We start from the raw sequence: 20233 nt of genomic DNA, 5'->3' as shown, positions 1-20233 counted from the left end.
AAGCTGTTTTATTTATTTATTTATTTATTTTTTTAAAATTTTTATTTATTTCTAGGAGAGAGAGAGAGAGACAGCGTGAGCAGGGGAGGATCAGAGAGAGAGGGAGATACAGACTCTGAAATAGGCTCCAGGCTCTGAGCTGGCAGTCAGCACAGAGCCCGACATGGGGCTCGAACCCGCGAACCGTGAGATCATGACCTAAGCGAAAGTCGGACGCTTAACCGACTAAGCCACCCAGGTGCCCCGAAAAGCTGTTTTAGATAGTACAGTAGTCACGAGTGGTCTGATGAGGTAACATTTTTTTACTTTTTATTTGTTTTTTGAAGAGGTAACATTTTTAGTAGGTCCCTAAGGAAATGAAGTGTTCAGCATAATTAGTTTTATTGGAAACCCAAACTCTATGGGATCCGATCCAGACCAAAGATAACCTTACATAGTTTAAAGATAAAACAGTGTATGTAAAAGAGCATATCCTATACTGGAATCCCATGAAATGACTTCTTACTGGATATTAATAGCTGTAGACTGTTCACACATTTGGAAAAGTGCTGGATCATGTGGAAACAGGTTTCTTTACTGCAGTACAACTCAGACATTAATGTGTTTTTAAGAGGTGGAGGATACGATTTGTAGCATATCCTAAACTTAAACGCAAACTTTTTTTTTTCTTTTGTTTTTTTAAGGCATACCTTTTAGCACCTTGTATAGACCAGAGTTTGTAACAAAGCTGACCCAGAGGTATATACATGGATTGCTTATATCCTTTACGTGGTTTTCTATAAGGAATATTTTTTAACTTCATATAAGAGCATTTGATAAGAATCAGAATTGTATACTGATTCATTATGGGTTAGCTGTGAAAACAGCTTTTAGAATTTTAAAGTCAAAACAGTGAAAATATTCAGGGATACAGTGGTTCTCAACTGAGGTTGTACACAATAATTCACATGGGGAGCTTAAAACAAAACAAACCACCAATGCCTGGGATCCCTAGGTTTTGACATTTGTTAAACCACTTAGGTTTTTATGTGCAGCAAAGGTTGAAAACCACTGTTACAGGTTAATGATTAGTTGTATAGCAACAGAATACAAGTTACTGGGCAAATAATATTGAAGCTGTGAAAAATGGTAGTGTTACTTAATTTTTGTTGGAGTTATGTTACTCTTGTTTAGTTAATTTAATTGTGCTTACCAATGCTTTATATGGCTCTTCTTAGTAATGCTTAAGCAATTTTCCTGAATAAGCATGTCTTAATAAAAGTACAGTTTTCTGAATTAATGATGTTTTATCAAATGGCCTCAATGTCTTTAAAGCTGACTTTAGTTGTGCTGGGGGAACTGAAGGAGCGCCCAGGGAAATTCCAGGATTACTTGACAGGGGTGCTGTGTATGCTAGAAACTGCAGAGGCAGTGTCGTAGAAGAGGCCATGAGCTGTTTTTCCAAGACGCAGAGGCAGACAGAGGAGAAGTTTCGCGTGTGGATGGAAGAGCTAACTTACCTTGACACTGGTGAAGAGAGCAAGCAGCTATGGAACCCAGGGAACTTAAAATGCAACTAGTCGTCCAAAGAATTACCCTTCTCACCCAGTCAGGGGCTTATATTCAGATGCCTGATTTCCAAGAACTATCACAGCAGCCCTTTGGTTCTTATGCGACTTGTCGAAATGTTGACAGTACAGTAGAATTCCCAAAGACATAACACTTTTCAGTCAACTTGACCAAAAATGGGACTATTACAGAACAACCTTTGAATCTATCACAGAATCACTTGTGTTAACTGTCTGCTTTTTGGACTGTGTAAGAAGGAATATGCTTTTGCCTATTGTAAGTTTCTTTTGATGGTGTTTTAAAAATTATAATAGTAAACAGTTTCTTTTAAAAAAATAGATACTCAAAACAGCAGCGTTGGATAAATTTTAGCTTGTTTCATTATATATGGTTGGAACATAGAACCATATTTATACGATAATTGGAGTGATCCTCATCTTTGTGCTTTTTTCACCTCAAAAATATAAATAAGATATAGGGAATGTTAGTGAATCCAAATAGGTAAGTAGTGAATTCTTTGAGAATCTCTTAGCATTTATTCTCCCCAAACACTGTTGACTCTCTTCTGATTACAGAGGAGGGAATCATGTAATTAATCCCACTCTGAAGACCATAAATGATGAATGCACTGCATGAACATTTTTATATCATTCTTCCATATGTCATTTAATGAATGCATTTGTTGCCAGTCTTTAATGAATTATGACTTTAACGTTTGTATGTAGGAAGAATGAATTAATTTTTGAGGATATATATACTCTGTACCTACTATGCAAGATATTGTAGAGAAAGCAGAGAAGAATGGAGTTTGATCTCTTGCATGAGGACTTTTCATTGCTACATAGATGAATTTTTATCTTGAGTATTAACTTAAAAGCTCACTGCCCAAGACAGTAACCTGGCAGACATCATTCAGTGAAATTGTCTGGTACCTTGATGTAAAAGGATACCTCTAGAGGAAATAGTTGAATAGTCTCTCTATTAAGGGTATGTACTGAATGGGTTTTTAAGTTACTAGTGACTTAAAACTAATGTATTAGCTAATATACTACCAATTTAATTTTGCTTTTTAATCCCGGGACTGAAAATAAATGGCCCTTTGGCACGTTAAAGGGCCCATAGAGGGTATCAGAGGGGAGAAAATATCGCAGGATTGAAAGTCTTGCAGTATGATAGTTGTTTTTATGTGTGGCCTGGGATTGGGAAATACTGTTATTTTATCTTCTCTGGGTTGGTGAGAAACCACTAAATTAGGATGAAATTTTTTTGTAGGAATATGTAACTTTACTAATACTGTTTTTGTTTAAAATTTTGCTTTTTACTGGATTTACTTACAATAAAAATTTATTGGTTTTTCCCTACAAATTTATAACTTAATAACTTCTCAATATGAAAAAGGTTAATTATTTTAATATTTAATGAAGTTGCAACATTGGAAAAACTAATTCTGTTTTGTGAGAGGAAGCGTAGGTGATTTACATAACAATGAAGACCTTTATTTTAGTAATTTATCAGTAACTTTACTCAGCAAATTGTTAGTGTATTTTCTATTTAGTTCTTTAGCCAAATATTTGCAGCTTCTAAATTAACTGTAATAGACCCAGCCAACCTTTTTTTCCTTATTTAGTTTTGAATTGAAAGATAAATTGTATGATTTGGTTTTTTCTTTTTAGAACTTGATGGAAAAGAATTGGAAGTTAACTTTTGGGGGAGGCTTGTTAATGTGCTCAGTTCTCTTGGAAGAATGTATGTAGAAATTGATGAAAAAGATTAGAAGTCTCTTAATTGTGTAATGATGGTCAGATTTCCTGAACTTCATGTTTGACAAATAGGAGTAAGGTTTGAACACCAGTGTAAATTGCAATAAATTTCTTAACATCAGCTAAGCTTTTATTTAACATTAGTATGAATTTTCAACATAAACTATTATAGGAGTTTATAATAACTGATGTAGTTTTCTCTGAAATGATAAAGTACATTTGTAAATTACTTCAGCTAGTATTATTTTTAGATTAAGTTTTATATCAACAGGAAGATACTGGTTTGGGATAACTGACTAGATTTTAACTAATTTGCAGTCATTATTTGAATTTGAGGTATTTTCAGGGAACTTTGTTCTGTCTTCAGTTTCTTCCTGGGATCACCAATTTTACTAGACATGGAGTTTTAGACATAAAAAATGTCAGTATAGGGGTGCCTGGCTGGCTCAGTCAGTAGAGCACGAGACTTTTGATCTCAGAGCTGTGAGTTCAAACCCCACATTGAGCATGGAACCTACTTAAAAAAATAAATTTAAAAAGTTAACTTCTGCATGTTAACATGACTACTTTTTTCTATGCACGTATGAACTGTTTCAAGTACTTAGCAGGTTTCTTTTCTGTTTCATGACTTAATATTTGATATATTAAGCATGTACTGATGCTTTTTATTTTTAAAATAGAACATAGGAATTCATCTTTTAAAAACACAAATTATTCCTAGTGTTGACTGGATATATTCTAGTTTTGTTATTAGACAATTGAGCAAAAAGTTTATAGATACATTTTTTGCCTTTAAGAGGAAAAATTAAGTTTTAGTGGGATAGAGCTATCAAACATAGGCGTTATTTGTTTATTTTGTGACGGGAGAGGACCAGAGAGAGGAGGGGGACAGAGACTCCCAAGCAGGCTCCACACACTGACGCAGGGCTCGAACCCAGGAACCACACAAATTATGACCCAAGCCAAACTCAAAAGAGTCAGATGCTTAACCAACTGAGCTACCCAGGTGCCCCTCAAACATAGGTATTAATAACTTCTATCCTAGGTAAGATGATATTTAGGATATTTGAGAAGGTATGAAACAATAATTTTGGGAAACCTTTCTACATAATTTTGGATAAAGAAGTGGAGAGAAGTTTTGGTAGAAAGAAAAGGAACACCAGAATGTATTGATTTAATTCATAGAATATGTTTCAGATATTAAAATTTATTCTAAAGTAAAATTTGACACTTTCTGGTTTGGAGTGTTTAAACTTAATAATTTTGAAGCAGAAACATACATACAAAATTTATCCTGATTTTTTTAAGTTTCTCACAGTGCCTTGATAATGAAAATGTGTAGCTGTCATAGGGAATATTATTTTGAAAAACAGTAAGTTCTTATATGAGTTGTGCATTAAAATGGTTACATCTTGTCCAGATTGCACAATTTAAAAATTCCTCTTTCAAAAAATTTTATTTCTGTTATGTATTTACAAAAGTATCCAGTACTGAACTTAAAAAAAATAACTGCTGTTTTGGATTATTGAATTCTCTTTCAGTGAGGCAAAGCCTGTATCTCTAAGATTATATCCCCTCATCTATGGGGGTTATGTTCCCAGACCCCAGTGGATGCCTGAAACCACAGATAGTACCGAACCCTATAAATACTATGTTTTTTCCTATACAAACTGTGGTAAGGTTTAATCTACAAATTAGGCACAGTAAGAGATGAACAACAACAATAAAATAGAATAATTATAACAATATATTGCAATAAAAGTTATGTGAATGGGGCCTCTCAGAATATTTTATTGTACTGTACTTACCCTTCTTGTGATGATGGGAGGTGATAAAATGTGTATGTGAGGAGAAGTGAGGTGAATGGTACAGACACTGTGACATAGTGTTAGACTACTTTTGACCTTCTGACCATTTGTCAGGAGGATTGTCATCTGCTTCTGGACTGTTCTTGACTGATGGTAACTGAGATCATGGCAGTGAAACTGTGGTTAAAGGGAGACTGTTACAGGTATAAGTACTAAAACTAAGAAGTGAGAATTGCTTATGGATTACATGGTGGCATTTTTATGTACGTGTTGTATGAGAAGTGCCTAGTGGTCTTCCCTAATTTCTCTTGAATTCCTTAATTTTCCTAGAATTTTAGGAAGGATAAGGAATGTATCCTGTTTGAACCTTTTTGTAGTATATAAAGGGCTAATGCTGGGAAGAAACTTTTTTTCAACCTAAAACATTACCCTAGCTGTCGTTGAAATACTTTCTACTTAAGAATAAAATCTCATTTCTCTAATATGTACACATGGAATTAGGTGATGGTATTTAAAAGGAGGCATTATCCCCTCATTAAAGGTAAATGTGTTTTCTGATAATCTGTCTACAGACTACTTTCTCCCTAGTTTTTACTAAGTCACTGTTGTAGGACATTAGATTTTTAATCATTTTTTTTTCTTTTAAATATTTTTATTTATTTCTAGGAGAGAGAGAGAGAGACAGCGTGAACAGGGGAGGGTCAGAGAGAGAGGGAGACACAGACTCTGAAATAGGCTCCAGGCTCTGAGCCGGCAGTCAGCACAGAGCCCGACGCGGGGCCCGAACCCACGAACCGCGAGATCATGACCTAAGCGAAAGTCGGACGCTTAACCGACTAAGCCACCCAGGCGCCCCATAGATTTTTAATCATTTTAAGTGCACTTAACCAGATTAGAACAATCTGGTTATTTGAGTCACTTGTTAGATAATAACTCTCTTAATTGCATTGATGCATATTTTGTGCACATCATTAAAAATGAGTGTAATAAAAGCCCAAATAAAATTTTAATTTAGAACACAACACAGTGAAAATCTTAAGATTTAATATTTTATATGAAGTGTTTTTTTTTTTTTTTTTAAATAAAGGATTCTATCAGGCCTTTTTTCTTGTTACCAAGTCAGAGAAATGAGCCTTATCTCAAGGTGTGTGTGTGTGTGTGTGTGTGTGTGTGTGTGTGTGTGTGTCTGTTTGTGCCTGAATTGCACGCACATATGCCCACCTTCTGAAATAACTAATTTTTGTTTTTATTAATGTTACCTTTGACAAGTTGTTGGAGACAGATAACAATGGAATAGTCTACAGGGATTTTTATTAATATAATATCCATTCGTGTATGTAAGAGTTGCCCACACATAAGCCTAGTTGAGGTGATAAAATTGGAGAAAAAGTTACTTTATGGATTTTGTTTTTGTCATGTAAAGGTTTTTGACCTTTTGTTTACTTCACTAGCAGACTGAGTAAAGAATAATTAATTTTGCTTCATTGCTTTTTTCATTCTACGCTGTTATGTAGATTTACCAGCAGAGACCTAGGTCTCTGAATCTAGGTATATCTCAATTTACATAAGATTTATTACTTAAAATTTATATGCAAGTCAGAATATTAGAAATGAAATACTTTTAAATGATTAAATCTGCTTGTTAATGGAAGAAATGCTATAGTGAATCCTTTTGTTGAGCAAATAAAGCACCCAAATTGATACTACTGATAATTTTCATTTTTAATATACAGCTGAATTTGCCTAATGGTACAGCTATATGAAAGTTATAGGTAAGATGATAAACAGGTTTCTTTCTATCATCATTTGTTTAGAATAACAGATTATAGGCAAGCTGACTTATAGAAGGTGACCTTTTAAAGTAATTGTACTTGTTATATTTCGTTTAGCTTATATTTATTTCCCTTTTTCCTGTTTGAATTATTTAAATGATACAGTGAGGGCACAGTGAAAGAGATTTTGTGGAATGTCACATATTAGAAAATACAGCATCAAAACAGTTGGAGCAAATTTATTAAACTTAAACATTTTTTACTATTAAAATTTTTCAATATAATTGTTCTAGAAGAAAAATTCCTCTCAAAATTCTCTCCATAAATGGTGTCTATGTCCTTAATAATTGTACAGATAAGAAACTTGTCTTTTTAATTTGTCTGGAACAGCTGTATATTACGTGAGTTGTACACAACGTGAATAACTTCAAAGTTTCTACACTTTTCATTTTTTTCTTGATTTCTGTTTTTAATTTCTCTGAGTTTTAGGAAAGTTGGTGGCCATTGAAAACAAATTATTAGTACTAGCATTGAGTAGATCTTCTTGAATTATATTAAATTTACCACAGCATAAAATAGAAGGCATCCTAAAAACTGAAAGAGTAATAATCTATGAGGAAGTGTATTCTTTGGTAATGAAATCTTATAGCTTTAAGATTTGGGAAGAATGTTATCAAATAACTGATTTTTATTTTATTGCACTTTCTTTATATATTTTACCTAAATGCATTTGAAGTGTAACAATCTAGATAAATAAAAGCTTTAAAAAAGAAATGTTTCTTGTTACTCTGTTGAGGACAACATTGATTGTTATATTAGTGATTCTCTACCAGTTAATTCACATTATGTTGCTTGGGTGTCAAGAAACCTGCTTTTCCATAATGAAATGATGATATTAGTTTGTGGTCAGAATAATAGGTTTTATGTGATGTTTTTGAGATAATTTTCAGGTTTTTTGTAATTGCTATATTGAAAAGTAATAATGCCAGTGTTAACACAAAAGTTTGAGATTCTTTTTCTTTACATGTCCTACTGAATTGTCCTATTAAAAATTGAGGAATATTTGGAAAATAGTAGAATTTAGACTACTTCAAGGAGTAAGCAGAAAGCTAGAATGGAGGTATCTTTAACAGGAATCATAGACATGGAGATGTGGCTAAAATAGTACCTAATTTTTGTATTCTTTGTATACATAGTACAGATACTTTAGTTTTGTTTTCTGAATCCTCAAAGCAGTGGGTCATGAGTTTGTGTCTGAAATAGGAAGATAAATTGAAAGATGGTGACTCTTCAGGTGCCCTGTTTTCTGAATTTTTAGGTTTTGTTGAATATCCAGATAGCTGACCTGAGTTACTTTATGAATAACCTCCCAGTTTTCTCAGCTTTATAGTTAATAGTGAAATGTTAAAATTAAATTTTCTTTCTTGAGATCAGCCTTCTAACTACTCTGATAATCTTGAATATTTGCTTTTACCTTACTTTGATCCTCTCAAAATTAACTCTTAATTGGCATCATAGGTAAATTTCCTGTGGACAGAATGACCTATCATTTACCAGTATGATATAAGGACAGATGGAATCCTTAAAACTTTATTTCCACCTTGCAAACTTTATAATGTCTAAAATTTTAATAATTGAAATGAGTATAATGGAAAAAGTACAAAAACAGATTTGGTTTCATTTTGAAAATGACTTATTGCCTGGAGCCTGGCTGGCTCAGTCAGTGGAGCATGCAACACCCCACTTTGGGTGTAGGGATTACTTAAAAAACAAGTAAAAATTTAATTTAAAAAATGAAAATGACTTAATGCCTAAACATAAAATTTTATTGCTGCATTTAGTTTCCATTTAGCTCTGTCTCAGACATTTTTCTTTTTACTGAAATAGCACTTGATATTCTGGAGAAAATATACACACACAGTTTTTGGTATTTAAAGCTTTCTTCTAGAGATGGCACTTTTCTGTATAGCTTTTTGTTTTTTTCTGGTAGGTGTAATTATTCCTCTTTTTCAACAGCTGCTTTGAAAATGACTACTTTTTATTTTTTCGCGTGCATTAGTATTCTCAAGTACTTTTTTCTCATTTGCAAATATAAATTTTCACCTTGGTAAGTATTTTGGTATGTAATGAAAATGCCCTTTGTCTTGAATAGGTTCTGCCAAAATGCAGATTTCCTTTTGCAGCTCTTGAGGTTTGCCCTTCCTCTCAATTCCTTATTTCCCCTTACATTGCATTCCCTTATCTGGCCACCACATACATATACTCTCCCTTCTTAGACCCCTTGGCTAGATAGTTCCTAAGAATCCTTCTTTCAGGTGTAACTTTTTTGAATCTGACTATCTGGATTGAGGCCAAGTGTAATTTCCACCTTTCTCTTGATGTTGTAGATAATGGCACTGAGCATAGGCCCTTTAATGACAGTGGCAGTAGAGCTTATGTGGGATTGTTTGACAGTAACAAGATAGTGTTTTCTCCCCTCCTAGTGAGGGGTTTCAGGAGATTGGCTGTACTAGGGAGGACAGAAGGAATTTTCTCTGGGTTTTGTTGTATATTCCTATAGTCATAGAAATGGGAGTTGAAGGGGCATTGGCCCACGTTGCCTTGGGTCTAAGACTTAACCATTAGAGAGAAAGAGAGAGAAGGAGGAGTGGCATTTCTAGGGTGTCTGAGATACTTTGAGGAATTCCTGTCTTTCAGATCTAATTAAACCTCATACTGGGAGACTGACACTTGTGTTAGTGAGGGGCTCTGTAGGCAAGGATGATGCAAAATATGAAATAATCCAAAAATGATCTCTTTGGCTTTGAAACACTTTTATATGAACACACCTAAGCTGACATTACACTTCAGACAAAAAATAAAAGTACAGAAGCCTCCTTTGTAAGATCTCAGTAATCCTAGCAAAGCATTTACTTAACAAGTGGGGTTAATCTATGACCAGCATGAGGTACCACCCCAGGCAGGGATGTTTTCTCACAGCTGCTGCTGCTGCCTTTTTTTTTTTTTAAATAAAGTTTATTTATTTTGATAGAAGGAGTAGGGGCAGAAAAAGAGGGAGAGAGAGAATCCCAAGCAAGTTTCGTGCTGTCAGCACAGAGCCAGATGAGGGGCTCGAACTCATGAACTGTGAGATTGTGACCTCAGCCAAAATCAAGAGTTGGACACACAACCAACTAAGCTACCCAAGAGCCCCTTTTCTCAAAGCTTCTTGCATGCAGGCTCTGTAGAGTAGAATTTACATGTAAAGATAAACAAAAAAAGTAGGGCAGGTGCTAATTATAGTGGAAAGATGGGGCAATGGACCCCATCTGCTGGTATGTCATCTTTAACTCTTACCATAACCCTGTGAAGAAATGAGTCCTACAGCTTAGTAGTAGCAGGCAGGACTTTGACCTATATGTTTGCTGCCAAAAACCTGTACTTCCTATGTTGCTCCCAGTCTTCTCTTGTATTTTCCCAGTTTCCTCAACACTGAACAACTGTAATGTAATTCATTTCTGGTTCCACCTAACTAGGACTCAGATCTCTCATCTGTAAGACAAGAGTGGTAAATTATGTATTCCCTTACATAATTTTAAGATTCTGTGCTTTTGGTAGTGAAATTCTAAAAGAGGTTTGTCAGGGATAAACGCAGTAAAGGATGCTAGTTTTGTTTTGCCTTTTTGTTTCATAGTCTTTCAGTGACATTTAAAAGAATATTTTTAAAAGAACATAATTGATTGAAAGAAAACTAATTCATAAAATCAAACACTTGATGACAGTAGTAGAGAAGGTTTAAGTTCCATAAAAGAGTAAACCACTATGTCAGAAATGTGTGATGACACAGATGCATCTGTATTTTATTATTTGAAAAGTTAGAACCTGTGTGTAGGTGAGGATATAATTGAGAGAGCACAAACCTATTTCTAGCATAAAATGGACAAATTAATGTTCTTAAAAAGTCAGTGGATTGCTTGATTTTTAATTTTTTGCCTTGCAATTGTAATGAGCAGCAAAATTTTCAAAATCTTTTAATCAGGGAAGGAAACAGCACTTTGATTAACCACAGGCCAATTAGTTATTAACTAATTGTGTTAGATTTACCTTTATAAAGATATGCTTCTAAGGATTGTAGAAAAACTAAGAAGTAATTATTATAAATTTGTGTTTTACGATTGTGACAGACATCAAGTTTAGCAGATGGGAGAATGTGTAGTTTGGCTAATCCTTAAATGTTGTAACATGGAATGTGCTTACATTAATGATTAATTTTTAAATTGGAAATGTTTCCATTTGTAACTTTACTTGAAGTGACTATTTTGATGCTTTTGAAAGTCAAAGTAATCTTAGTAGCAGTGTATTTGTTTTCGCAGTATAGATTAGTAATCAAGTGGGAGAGAGGACAGTATCTCCATGTTTATTCCGTCCTGTAATGAATTGTTTGAGTCAAATTGGAAGCATAGTTGCTGCTTCTCTTACTAATGTGCTGAATTTTCCTAGCTCCTCCTCAGTAGCTTTTGTTTCCTTTCTTTTAAAAGACAGATGAAATTACTACAGGATCTTACCTGTCTCTTAATTCTGCTGTGCAGCAAGAATCACTTTTAAAAGAATAGCACAAATTATCACTATCAGGTAGCTCATGTTCACTTAGTTCTTTCAAGTCCAAGCCTTGATGCTAACTAAGTGCTTTAAACCTACCTTATTTCATCTTGGTTTGCTAATGAGAAGTTTAAGATGACCTTGGAACACAACATCCTTAATTATGGTTTCTTGTTGGAAGAAAGATGGAAAGGCAACCATTCCTTTAATTTATTAAAGTTTGTATAGTATTGACTTGTCATTGTTTTGGATATACTGGAAATGAGGAATGACACTGATAACTTACTTTAACTTTTAAGTGTAATTAAAATATGAAAATATTACTGTCTTTGTTTATGATGAATACTAAATTTAAGCTAAGCTATAAGGTGTGCTGTTTGGAAATATGGAAGATACAAGAATGAAGCCAGATAACAAGTTTATGCTTGTATTTCCTACTGATGAAGACTTTCAGACCAGTTATTTCCATGGGTAGGTGATGTTAACTCTGCATGTACATATACAACTCTACTCTTTGCATGATTCTACATGTAGGAGTGGTACAATTTTGACTTGACTGTTGACCTGATGCCTCAATTTGGTGGTTGTAGTGGGGAGAGATGTTAGAGCAAGAGGTTGTGAATGGTATTAGTGGTATAAATTTTAAAATCATTAATTTTTTTTTGCAAAACAACACTTAACTAAAGCCCTTTTTAAAATAGAACATTTGGTCAAATAGTCAATATTGTACTTGACCCTCATATCTTCTGCACCCAAGTATTTGGACATCACACAGTATCTTGATTCCATAATAATCATTTTGAACTCTGACGAGAACTCCGTATATAATAGAGCTTTCTTTTCTTTTTTAGAAAAGAAAAAGCATCAAACATGAGCTAATTTTTTGCTATTTGAGCTAAAATCCATTACCGACTGACACCAAGGCTACACTATTGAATTTTATGAACTTGATTTACCCTCTTGGGGGAATTGGAAATTATCGTTAAGTAATCAACTAAATTTGTCATGATCGTCAGAATTTCATATTGTGACATGTCTGTTCTTATACAGTGGCACTTAACAACTTGTTTGCTTTTATTTGGTCATTTTTATTTTAAAAATGTTGCTACGTAAGCCTTTGGTTTGGGACCTTTGCTTTAAGGGATAAATACCCCAAATGTGTTCCATGTTTTGTTCAGTCACAATTCACACAATGGATGTTTGTATTAAAACTAATCTTTCATTGTGTTCTATTTTAATGATTCATTGGCATATGTATTCCTTCATAGTCAAGAGTTTCATACAATAGATGTGTTGAATGTCAGACAGTCTTGATATTAAAAAATCTTTATGGAAATAAATAATTTGCCTGCACTTCATAAATAGCTCCTGGGGGGAGAAACTACAGTCCTTTATTTCTGCTTTATTCTAAAATGGAGATAGTAGTAAGGGATGTATTTCATAATTGAATGAAAACTCTATTTTTGTTTTTTTGCTGTTAGAAAAAGGGTAGCATTAGCATTTTAAAGCATGTATCTATTATACAAGCATGATTATTGAGTTATTTTAGTATGAGTCACTGCAGTTTAATTACTTTGGAACTCAGCTGCCTTTTTCAGCTAGTTTAAGGGTGATTTGGAGGTAGAAGAGATCTTTTATTTTCCAGTTAGAACTTTAATATCTTCCCCTAAAGTAACCCATAAGGTTGCATATCATTGCCTTGGAATGCGAACTGGTTGTCTTTCTCAGGGAAAAAGAAATTTTATTCCTAACAAGACATCCAAAGCAAAATTGTGATGGTGGATTTTGTGAATATTGTCTTTTTGTAGAATGCTAGAAAATGCATAAGAACCTTGATATTTTATTTTTTAAAGTTTATTTATTTTGAGAGAGCAAGAGAGAGAGAGAGCATAGTGGGAGAGGGAGAGAGATAGAAGGAGAGAGAATCCCAAGCAGGCTCTCTTTCAACATGGAGCCCGACACGGGGCTCGATCCCACGAGATCCCATGAGCTGTGAGATCATGACCTGAGCCAAAACCAAGAGTTGGATGCTTAATTGACTGAGCAACCCAGGCGCCCTGATCCCTGGTATTTTTAAAGGGCTTTATTGGACATAAAGAGCTCAAGTAGAGCTCTTAATGTTAACTTTATTTCTTTAGAATAGAAACATATGTATTTGATATTCTTCTTTGAATCTAATAGTGACTTTTAAGTATTAGCTACTAAGAGAAAGAACTAGATTTATTCTCTTAAAAACTATAAATTGAGTTTTAATAGTTTGCATCAGTTTTTTTTTCCCTTCAAAAATCAGTTTTACTTTCTCCTGTGGAGTCTTCTCCTTTTTTATAATCTTTTGCTCTTTAGGAGTATGATGAGAATTCAGTGTAACTTTGTTCAGTACAGTCTTGTCTTCTGTTCTTCATAATAATGCTCCTTTTCTCCTTTTCAAATGTGTCCCCTCATCTTATAAGCTTGGGTTATCTTTTCTACTTCCACATCGTGTACAAAATATTAGATGTATAAAGTGCAGCTTTTCTGACCAGGTAGAGTAATAAGATAAAGGCAACTGGTGTTTAGAGGGCTCTTAGTTGCAGTATTTTTCACCCCACAAGTTAGATACAAGTATACATTTTCTTTCCTCCCTAGATGGACCTCCAGTTGTAGCTCATTATGATATGTCTGACACCAGCTCTGACCCAGAAGTGGTAAATGTGGACAATTTATTGGCGGCTGCAGTAGTTCAAGAGCACAGTAATTCTGTAGGAGGCCAGGACACAGGAGCTACCTGGAGGACCAGCGGGCTTCTAGAGGAGCTGAATGCGGAGGCAGGTTGGTCTCCCTCCCCTTCCCCTTCTCTGATGGTGTACTGTGCATGTGTCCTGGCAGCTATTTGCCTGGTAGCGGGCCCCGCCAAGGAGAGCAGGCCAGCTAGAGACATCTGGCATTAGATGATTGCGACTATCCAGGGTGCCCTTTATAACTGAAGAGGAGATGTGGGTAGCATGTCTGTCATTCATCTTTCCTAACCTCAAGGAAGCAAAAATGAGAATTAATTGTAAGCATAGGTAGATTTCAGTAGACCTATTTCTTGGGTTAAAAATGCTTATTAACATATGTTAAAAACCACCCAGATGACCTTCACGCTCACCCACCCTCCCCTTCCTTCTCTAGGGGTTTCTCTCATTTAATCTGTATAGCAGCCTTGTAGTTAGGAGAGGGAGCTGATTAAACTTGCCCCCCGGGCTGTTCCTGTGCAGGGCTGCACTGTTTCTTCAGCTTCTAGCAGTGCCAGTGTCCCTGTCCATTCCGCTCCAGTAATTCTCATGTTTGTCTTTTCCAACACTTTTCTTTCAGTTTCTGCTTCTTGTATCTCGGGAAAATCTCTCTCCCTGTCTTGCATAATTTATCTGGGCTCTGTAATAATTATGAAGAGTGATTAAAAAAAAAACATTGCATTACTTTTGAAAACCTTGCCCAGTGCCTCCAACTCTCCTGCAGTGTGTTCCTCAGTACTTGTTCAACATTCTTTCTCATTTAAACCTTTTTCTTAATGTGCTAGTTCTTAAGTTTGAGGAAAGAGGGGAAGGAGATTGAGAGACTACTTTTGTAGTGTGTATTTTCTTTAGTGCTACAGAAGGATTATAGTTTTGTAGTTAAATTATAAATTGCCTTGGCTTTTATGAGCTAATCCTGTAAATCAGAACCTAAAAAATGTTTATGGCAAACGGGTTTTACAAAAATAATAATGGACGTAGAACTGTTTATACTGAAATTGTTAAGAAATAAAAAAGGAGACAGAACTCCACAGATCATTGTCCTTAATTCTTCCTTTCATATCTTCCATATCTTTGATTGGAACAAAATAGAAATCTCTTGTTGAATTTAGGATTAATTTATTGCGACTAATTTTGGAGCAGGACCTAGATTTAGTTTTTTTGTTTTTTTTTTTAAATTTTTATTTCTAGGAGAGAGAGACAGCGTGAGCAGGGGAGGATCAGAGAGAGAGGGAGTCACAGACTGAAACAGGCTCCAGGCTCTGAGCTGGCAGTCAGCACAGAGCCCGACGCGGGGCTCGAACCCACGAACCGCGAGATCATGACCTAAGCGAAAGTCGGACGCTTAACCGACTAAGCCACCCAGGCGCCCCTAGATTTAGTTTTAAACATGTTTAGACTGCTATCTATTTGACCTTGACCTTGGATAAGATGTTTCTCCTCTGGACTTCAGTTTTTATATCTATAAAGACTTGTTTTGCCCAACAAGGATCTGTTAAGGATTTATTAATATGTATAAATACTTTTAAGAATTAAGCAGTAATATTTTATATCAAAGGACAGTAGTTTAACCATATGTGTTTCTAAGTTACATAATTTGTTCTGTACACTGGAGAATTTATCTTCATTTTTATCCATTGACAAATGATCCATTCTATTTCAGTTTCATTCCCCTGTTTCTTAGTCTTTCCATTAAAATGTAGACCACTATATGTATAGTAAATTCTTGGAGAAAACATCAAAATTTAATTTTTGTTTTTTATGGAGAGAGGTTTTTTTTTTTGAGGGTTTCTCAAATCTTCGTTTATTTATTCATTTATTTTTTACAAATAGTTTATTGTCAAATTAGTTTCCACATAACACCCAGTGCTCATCCCCACGAGTGCCCTCCTCCATGCCCATCCCCCCCCCATCCATCAGTCCTCAGTTTTTGTCAGCATTCAAGAGTCTCCCATGGTTTGCCTCTTTTATGGAGAGTTTTAATACTAGTTTAAACCACATGGAATTGTTAATACTTGACTTTTTGACCTGTAACAAACCCAGCAGTTTCAGATACTTCAACCTAATAATGCAGGCTGTGGAGTCTTAAAGTATCCTTAAAGTTACCAGCATTGGGGATAGCATCACATTTTAAGATTCAAGTAATTGTTAGCTTGGTTATTTAAAACATCACTAGCCTTTGTGTACTTATTTTTTTTTATGTTTTAAAAATTTCTGTAACACAAAAAAATGGTTTTTTTAAAGTTTATTTATTTATTTTGAGAGAGTGTGTGTGTGTGCATGTGGGCAGGGGAGAGGCAGAGAGAGAGAGCACTGTCAGCATGGAGCTCAATATGGGGCTTGAACTCAGAAACCGTGAGATCATGACCTGTGCTGAAATCAAGAGTTGGATACTTAAGCTTAACCACTTAACCTCTTAACTAACTGAGCCACCCAGGCACCCCTCAGTCATAAAAAATGTTAAGAGTATATCACTCAGGTACTTACCACCATTCTTAAGAAATGAAATGTGACAGGGATGCCTGAGTGGCTTAGTTGGTTAAGTGCCTGACTCAGGTCATGATCTCAAAGTTTGAGCTTCACGTCGGGCTCTGTGCTGACAGCTCAGAACCTGGAGCCTGCTTCAGATTCTGTGTTTCCCCCTCTCTCTGCCCTGCCTCTGCCGCCGCCGCTTCCGCTGCTGCTGCTGCTGCTGCTTCTCTCTCAAAAATAAATAAACATAAAAAAAAAGAAATGTGACAAAAATATATGAGGAGGGAAACACCCATGTCTTCAACTCTGTTCCCTCTTTCTTTTCCCTCTCCACTCCAAAGCTGTCCTGAATTTAGTATTTGATGTTGGCATTTCTGTGTATTTCTTTATATTTTTACTGCATTTGTTATGTATCTATAAACAGGCATGTTTTAATATTAATTGGTGTTATATAGAAGGTAACCATTTGTAACTTTTTTTAAACATTTTGAGTTTTGTTCTTGTTGATTAGTATGGCTCTAGTTCATTCATTTTTCACTATTTAGTATTCGCTGTATGAATATATCACAGTTGACTTACCCATTTTCTTTTTGGACATTTAGGGTGCTATTCCAAGAGATGCTAACCATTAACATTTCTTGTATGCCTCTTGATACATGTATGTGATAAATTTCTCTAGGGTATAATATGTAGAGAACACATGTGTGTATTGGGCCATAAATTGTGTGTAGATTTTTGTGTATCATAAGACATGGTCATCACTGTTCAACAGATCCTTATGACATTTTCTTATGAAAATGTGTTGGCTCATGAAAGTCTTTTTTTTTCTAAATTTGACAATGCAGGTATGTGAGTAATAAAGAAAATTTAATAATATTCTCTAGTCTTGATATAATTGTCATAGTAGGGACTCATCTTGCAGATTTTGTTTTGTTTTTTTTTTCATCTTGCAGATTTTGAATATACTTACAGTGCCACAACAAAATGTTAACAGAATTTATGCTTGCTTGCCAATTTTATAGTTTTGAAATTTGAACTGTTAGCATCAATGAGATGTCATTCTTGTGGTTTTAGTTTAAGATAAATATTCTGATGGTTGATCTGAGTTGCCCTACTGTCCCTCCCACCAAAATAAAAGCCCAGTCACTGAACTGATTATCAGAGGGTACTCAGTAGCAGTATCTCAGACCAGGTCTGCAGCCCCACTCTGTTGAGGATCCTGTAAGTAATCATTGGAGATAAGAGTAGCTTGCCTCCTTTTCCAAGCAATTAGATGATGTTGTTGTATGCAAGAGTTTTTACTCTTTAGTTTTAGTTTTAAGCAAGGAAAAGATTTGAAATTAGGAGAGCCACTGGTCAACAAAAGACCTAAACTTTCCATTTCGACTTTTGCCATGTGTTTTCTTTTTTCTTGGTTGATGCTGGCATCAGACAGTGTAGTAGGTGGCAACTTGCTGCCAGCAAACATCCTGGCTTGGACCAGCAGTCACTCGCATACTATGTGAACGCAGATAAAGGACAGTTGTTTTCCCTGTCTGCGGCACTGGGCTAAAATTAGTATGCACTCCAAAATGTTACTGTTTCCACTAGGTAAAATAATATATATAATGTACTTAGTACAGAATACAGTACATAGGCCCTCAGGAATGCTAGCGAGCATTATGTTAATGTATTTATGCTGAAGTAGGCTGAGTAAGGAAGGAAGTGACTAATGGACCTAATCCATGAATTTCTTTTTTTTTTTTTTTAATTTTTTTTTAAATTTATTTCTAGAGAGAGAGAGTGAGCAGGGGAGGGTCAGAGAGATAGGGAGTCACAGACTGAAACAGGCTCCAGGCTCTGAGCTGGCAGTCAGCACAGAGCCCGACGCGGGGCTCGAACCCACGAACCGTGAGATCATGACCTAAGCGAAAGTCGGACACTTAACCGACTAAGCCACCCAGGCGCCCCGTAATCCATGAATTTCTAATTTACTGCCCTACCCTGCAGTGAGTTGCTCTGGCTACAAGAATGTCCTATACTTGATCTGAGTGAAAAAATTACCTAGGGTGCTAATAAAAATTCAGAATCCTAGATTTCTTCCTGAAGATTCTGTAAGTAGATCTGGTATGGGGTCTGGAAAACCTGTTTTTAATAATCACCCCCAGGTAACTCGTGCATTGGACATGGTTAGGAAACTGTATCAGTGGATCTTAAAATGGCTTAATTTTTATGTATTGCTAGTTATAGCTTACTGTAAATGTAAATGCAGATGAATCTAAGACCAGCAGAAGTCTGAAGTACTCTTGATGTGGAAGGCTTGTAATTATGGTAAACTAAATTTATTTAGAATGCCCCCCTGCCCTCCAAGAAATTATAACTAATATAGAAATGATAATTGTTTCCCATCGACCTTCTTGTCAAGAAGGTAGGCTATGAGTATGTTCCCATCCCTAAAATAGGGATGATAATCTTGATTTGTGCATAATACTAGTTGTAGTGCAGAGAAACAAAGAAACAAATCTTGTTTCCTGTTCTTAGGGCAGGGCTTTTTATAGTTAGGCCAGGATGGGCATGTTTCTATTACTAGCACTTTAAAGTCAATGTATCAGTCGTGTGAAGGGGATAAATTTGGTCAGGTACTGCTTGTTTTTACCTGTTTAGTATGGACTATAGAAGATTATACATTTCTGACTTTTTCTTCCCATACTTAAAAAAAAAATTTTTTTTTTTCATTTTATTTGTTTTAGAGAGAGAGTGAAGGAATGCAAGTTTGGGGAGGGGCCAAGGGAGAGAGAGAATCCTAAGCAGGATCCACGTTCAGCACAAAGCCTTACACAGGGCTTGATCTCACAACTCTGGGATCATGACCTGAGCCGAAATCTAGAGTCAGATGCTCATCTGACTGAGCCAACCAGGTGTCCTTCGTCCCCTACTTTTTAAAGGTTTTTTTTAGCGTTTTTTGTTTGTTTGTTTGTTTGTTTTTAATTTATTTCTGAGAGTCAGACAGAGAGAGACAGTGTAAGCAGGGGAGGGTCAGAGAGAGAGAGGGAGATACAGAATCTGAAACAGGCTCTAGGCTCTGCGCTAGCTGTCAGCACAGAGCCCACCGCGGGGCTCGAACCCATGAACTGTGAGATCGTGACCTGAGCTGAAGTCGGATGCTTAACCCACTGAACCACCCAGGCACCCCTAAAGTGTTTTTTAAACATTCTTACTGAAAAAACTAAATATAAGGTAATGATTTACTACTTGCTATAAAGCTAAGTGAATAGCGACTTGAGATATTAGCCTTTTTATACCTAATATGCCATTGTCATCCAATATGTAATAATTTCCTTTAATGTGCTGCATATCAGCTTAGGACCAGTTCTTACCCAGTAGATTTGTGATTTAAAAAGCAACTACCTTGGGGTGCCTTGGTGGCTCAGTTGGTTGAGCATCTGATTCTTGATTTTGGCTCACTCAGGTCATGATCCTAGGGTCATTCAAGCCCCTTGTTGGGCTCAGTGCTGAGCCTGGAGGTTCCTTAAGATAGATTCCCTCTCTCTCTTTATCTCTCT

The 20233-nt window shown here is 35.6% G+C and overlaps 1 protein-coding gene across 6 annotated transcripts in view; it reads left to right on the top strand.

Annotated features, from left to right (window-relative positions):
* CUNH18orf25 (chromosome unknown C18orf25 homolog) overlaps nt 1-20233 on the top strand; it is an 88202-nt gene that overhangs the window by 48870 nt on the left and 19099 nt on the right. For 4 of the 6 annotated variants that reach the window (XM_039228836.1, XM_039228838.1, XM_039228839.1 and 1 more), the window contains exon 3: nt 14092-14274. The exons of the other annotated variants lie outside the window; for them this stretch is intronic. In XM_039228836.1, the coding sequence (XP_039084767.1) occupies nt 14092-14274 (183 nt within the window). The remainder of the gene's footprint in view (nt 1-14091; nt 14275-20233) is intronic. 6 annotated transcript variants of the gene reach the window in all.

Source organism: Hyaena hyaena, unplaced genomic scaffold (assembly GCF_003009895.1).
Source record: "Hyaena hyaena isolate Hyena2069 unplaced genomic scaffold, ASM300989v1 scaffold_33, whole genome shotgun sequence".
NCBI lineage: Eukaryota > Metazoa > Chordata > Mammalia > Carnivora > Hyaenidae > Hyaena > Hyaena hyaena.
The sequence above is the reverse complement of the archived record's forward strand: the minus strand, read 5'-3'. Positions and strand labels throughout refer to the sequence as shown.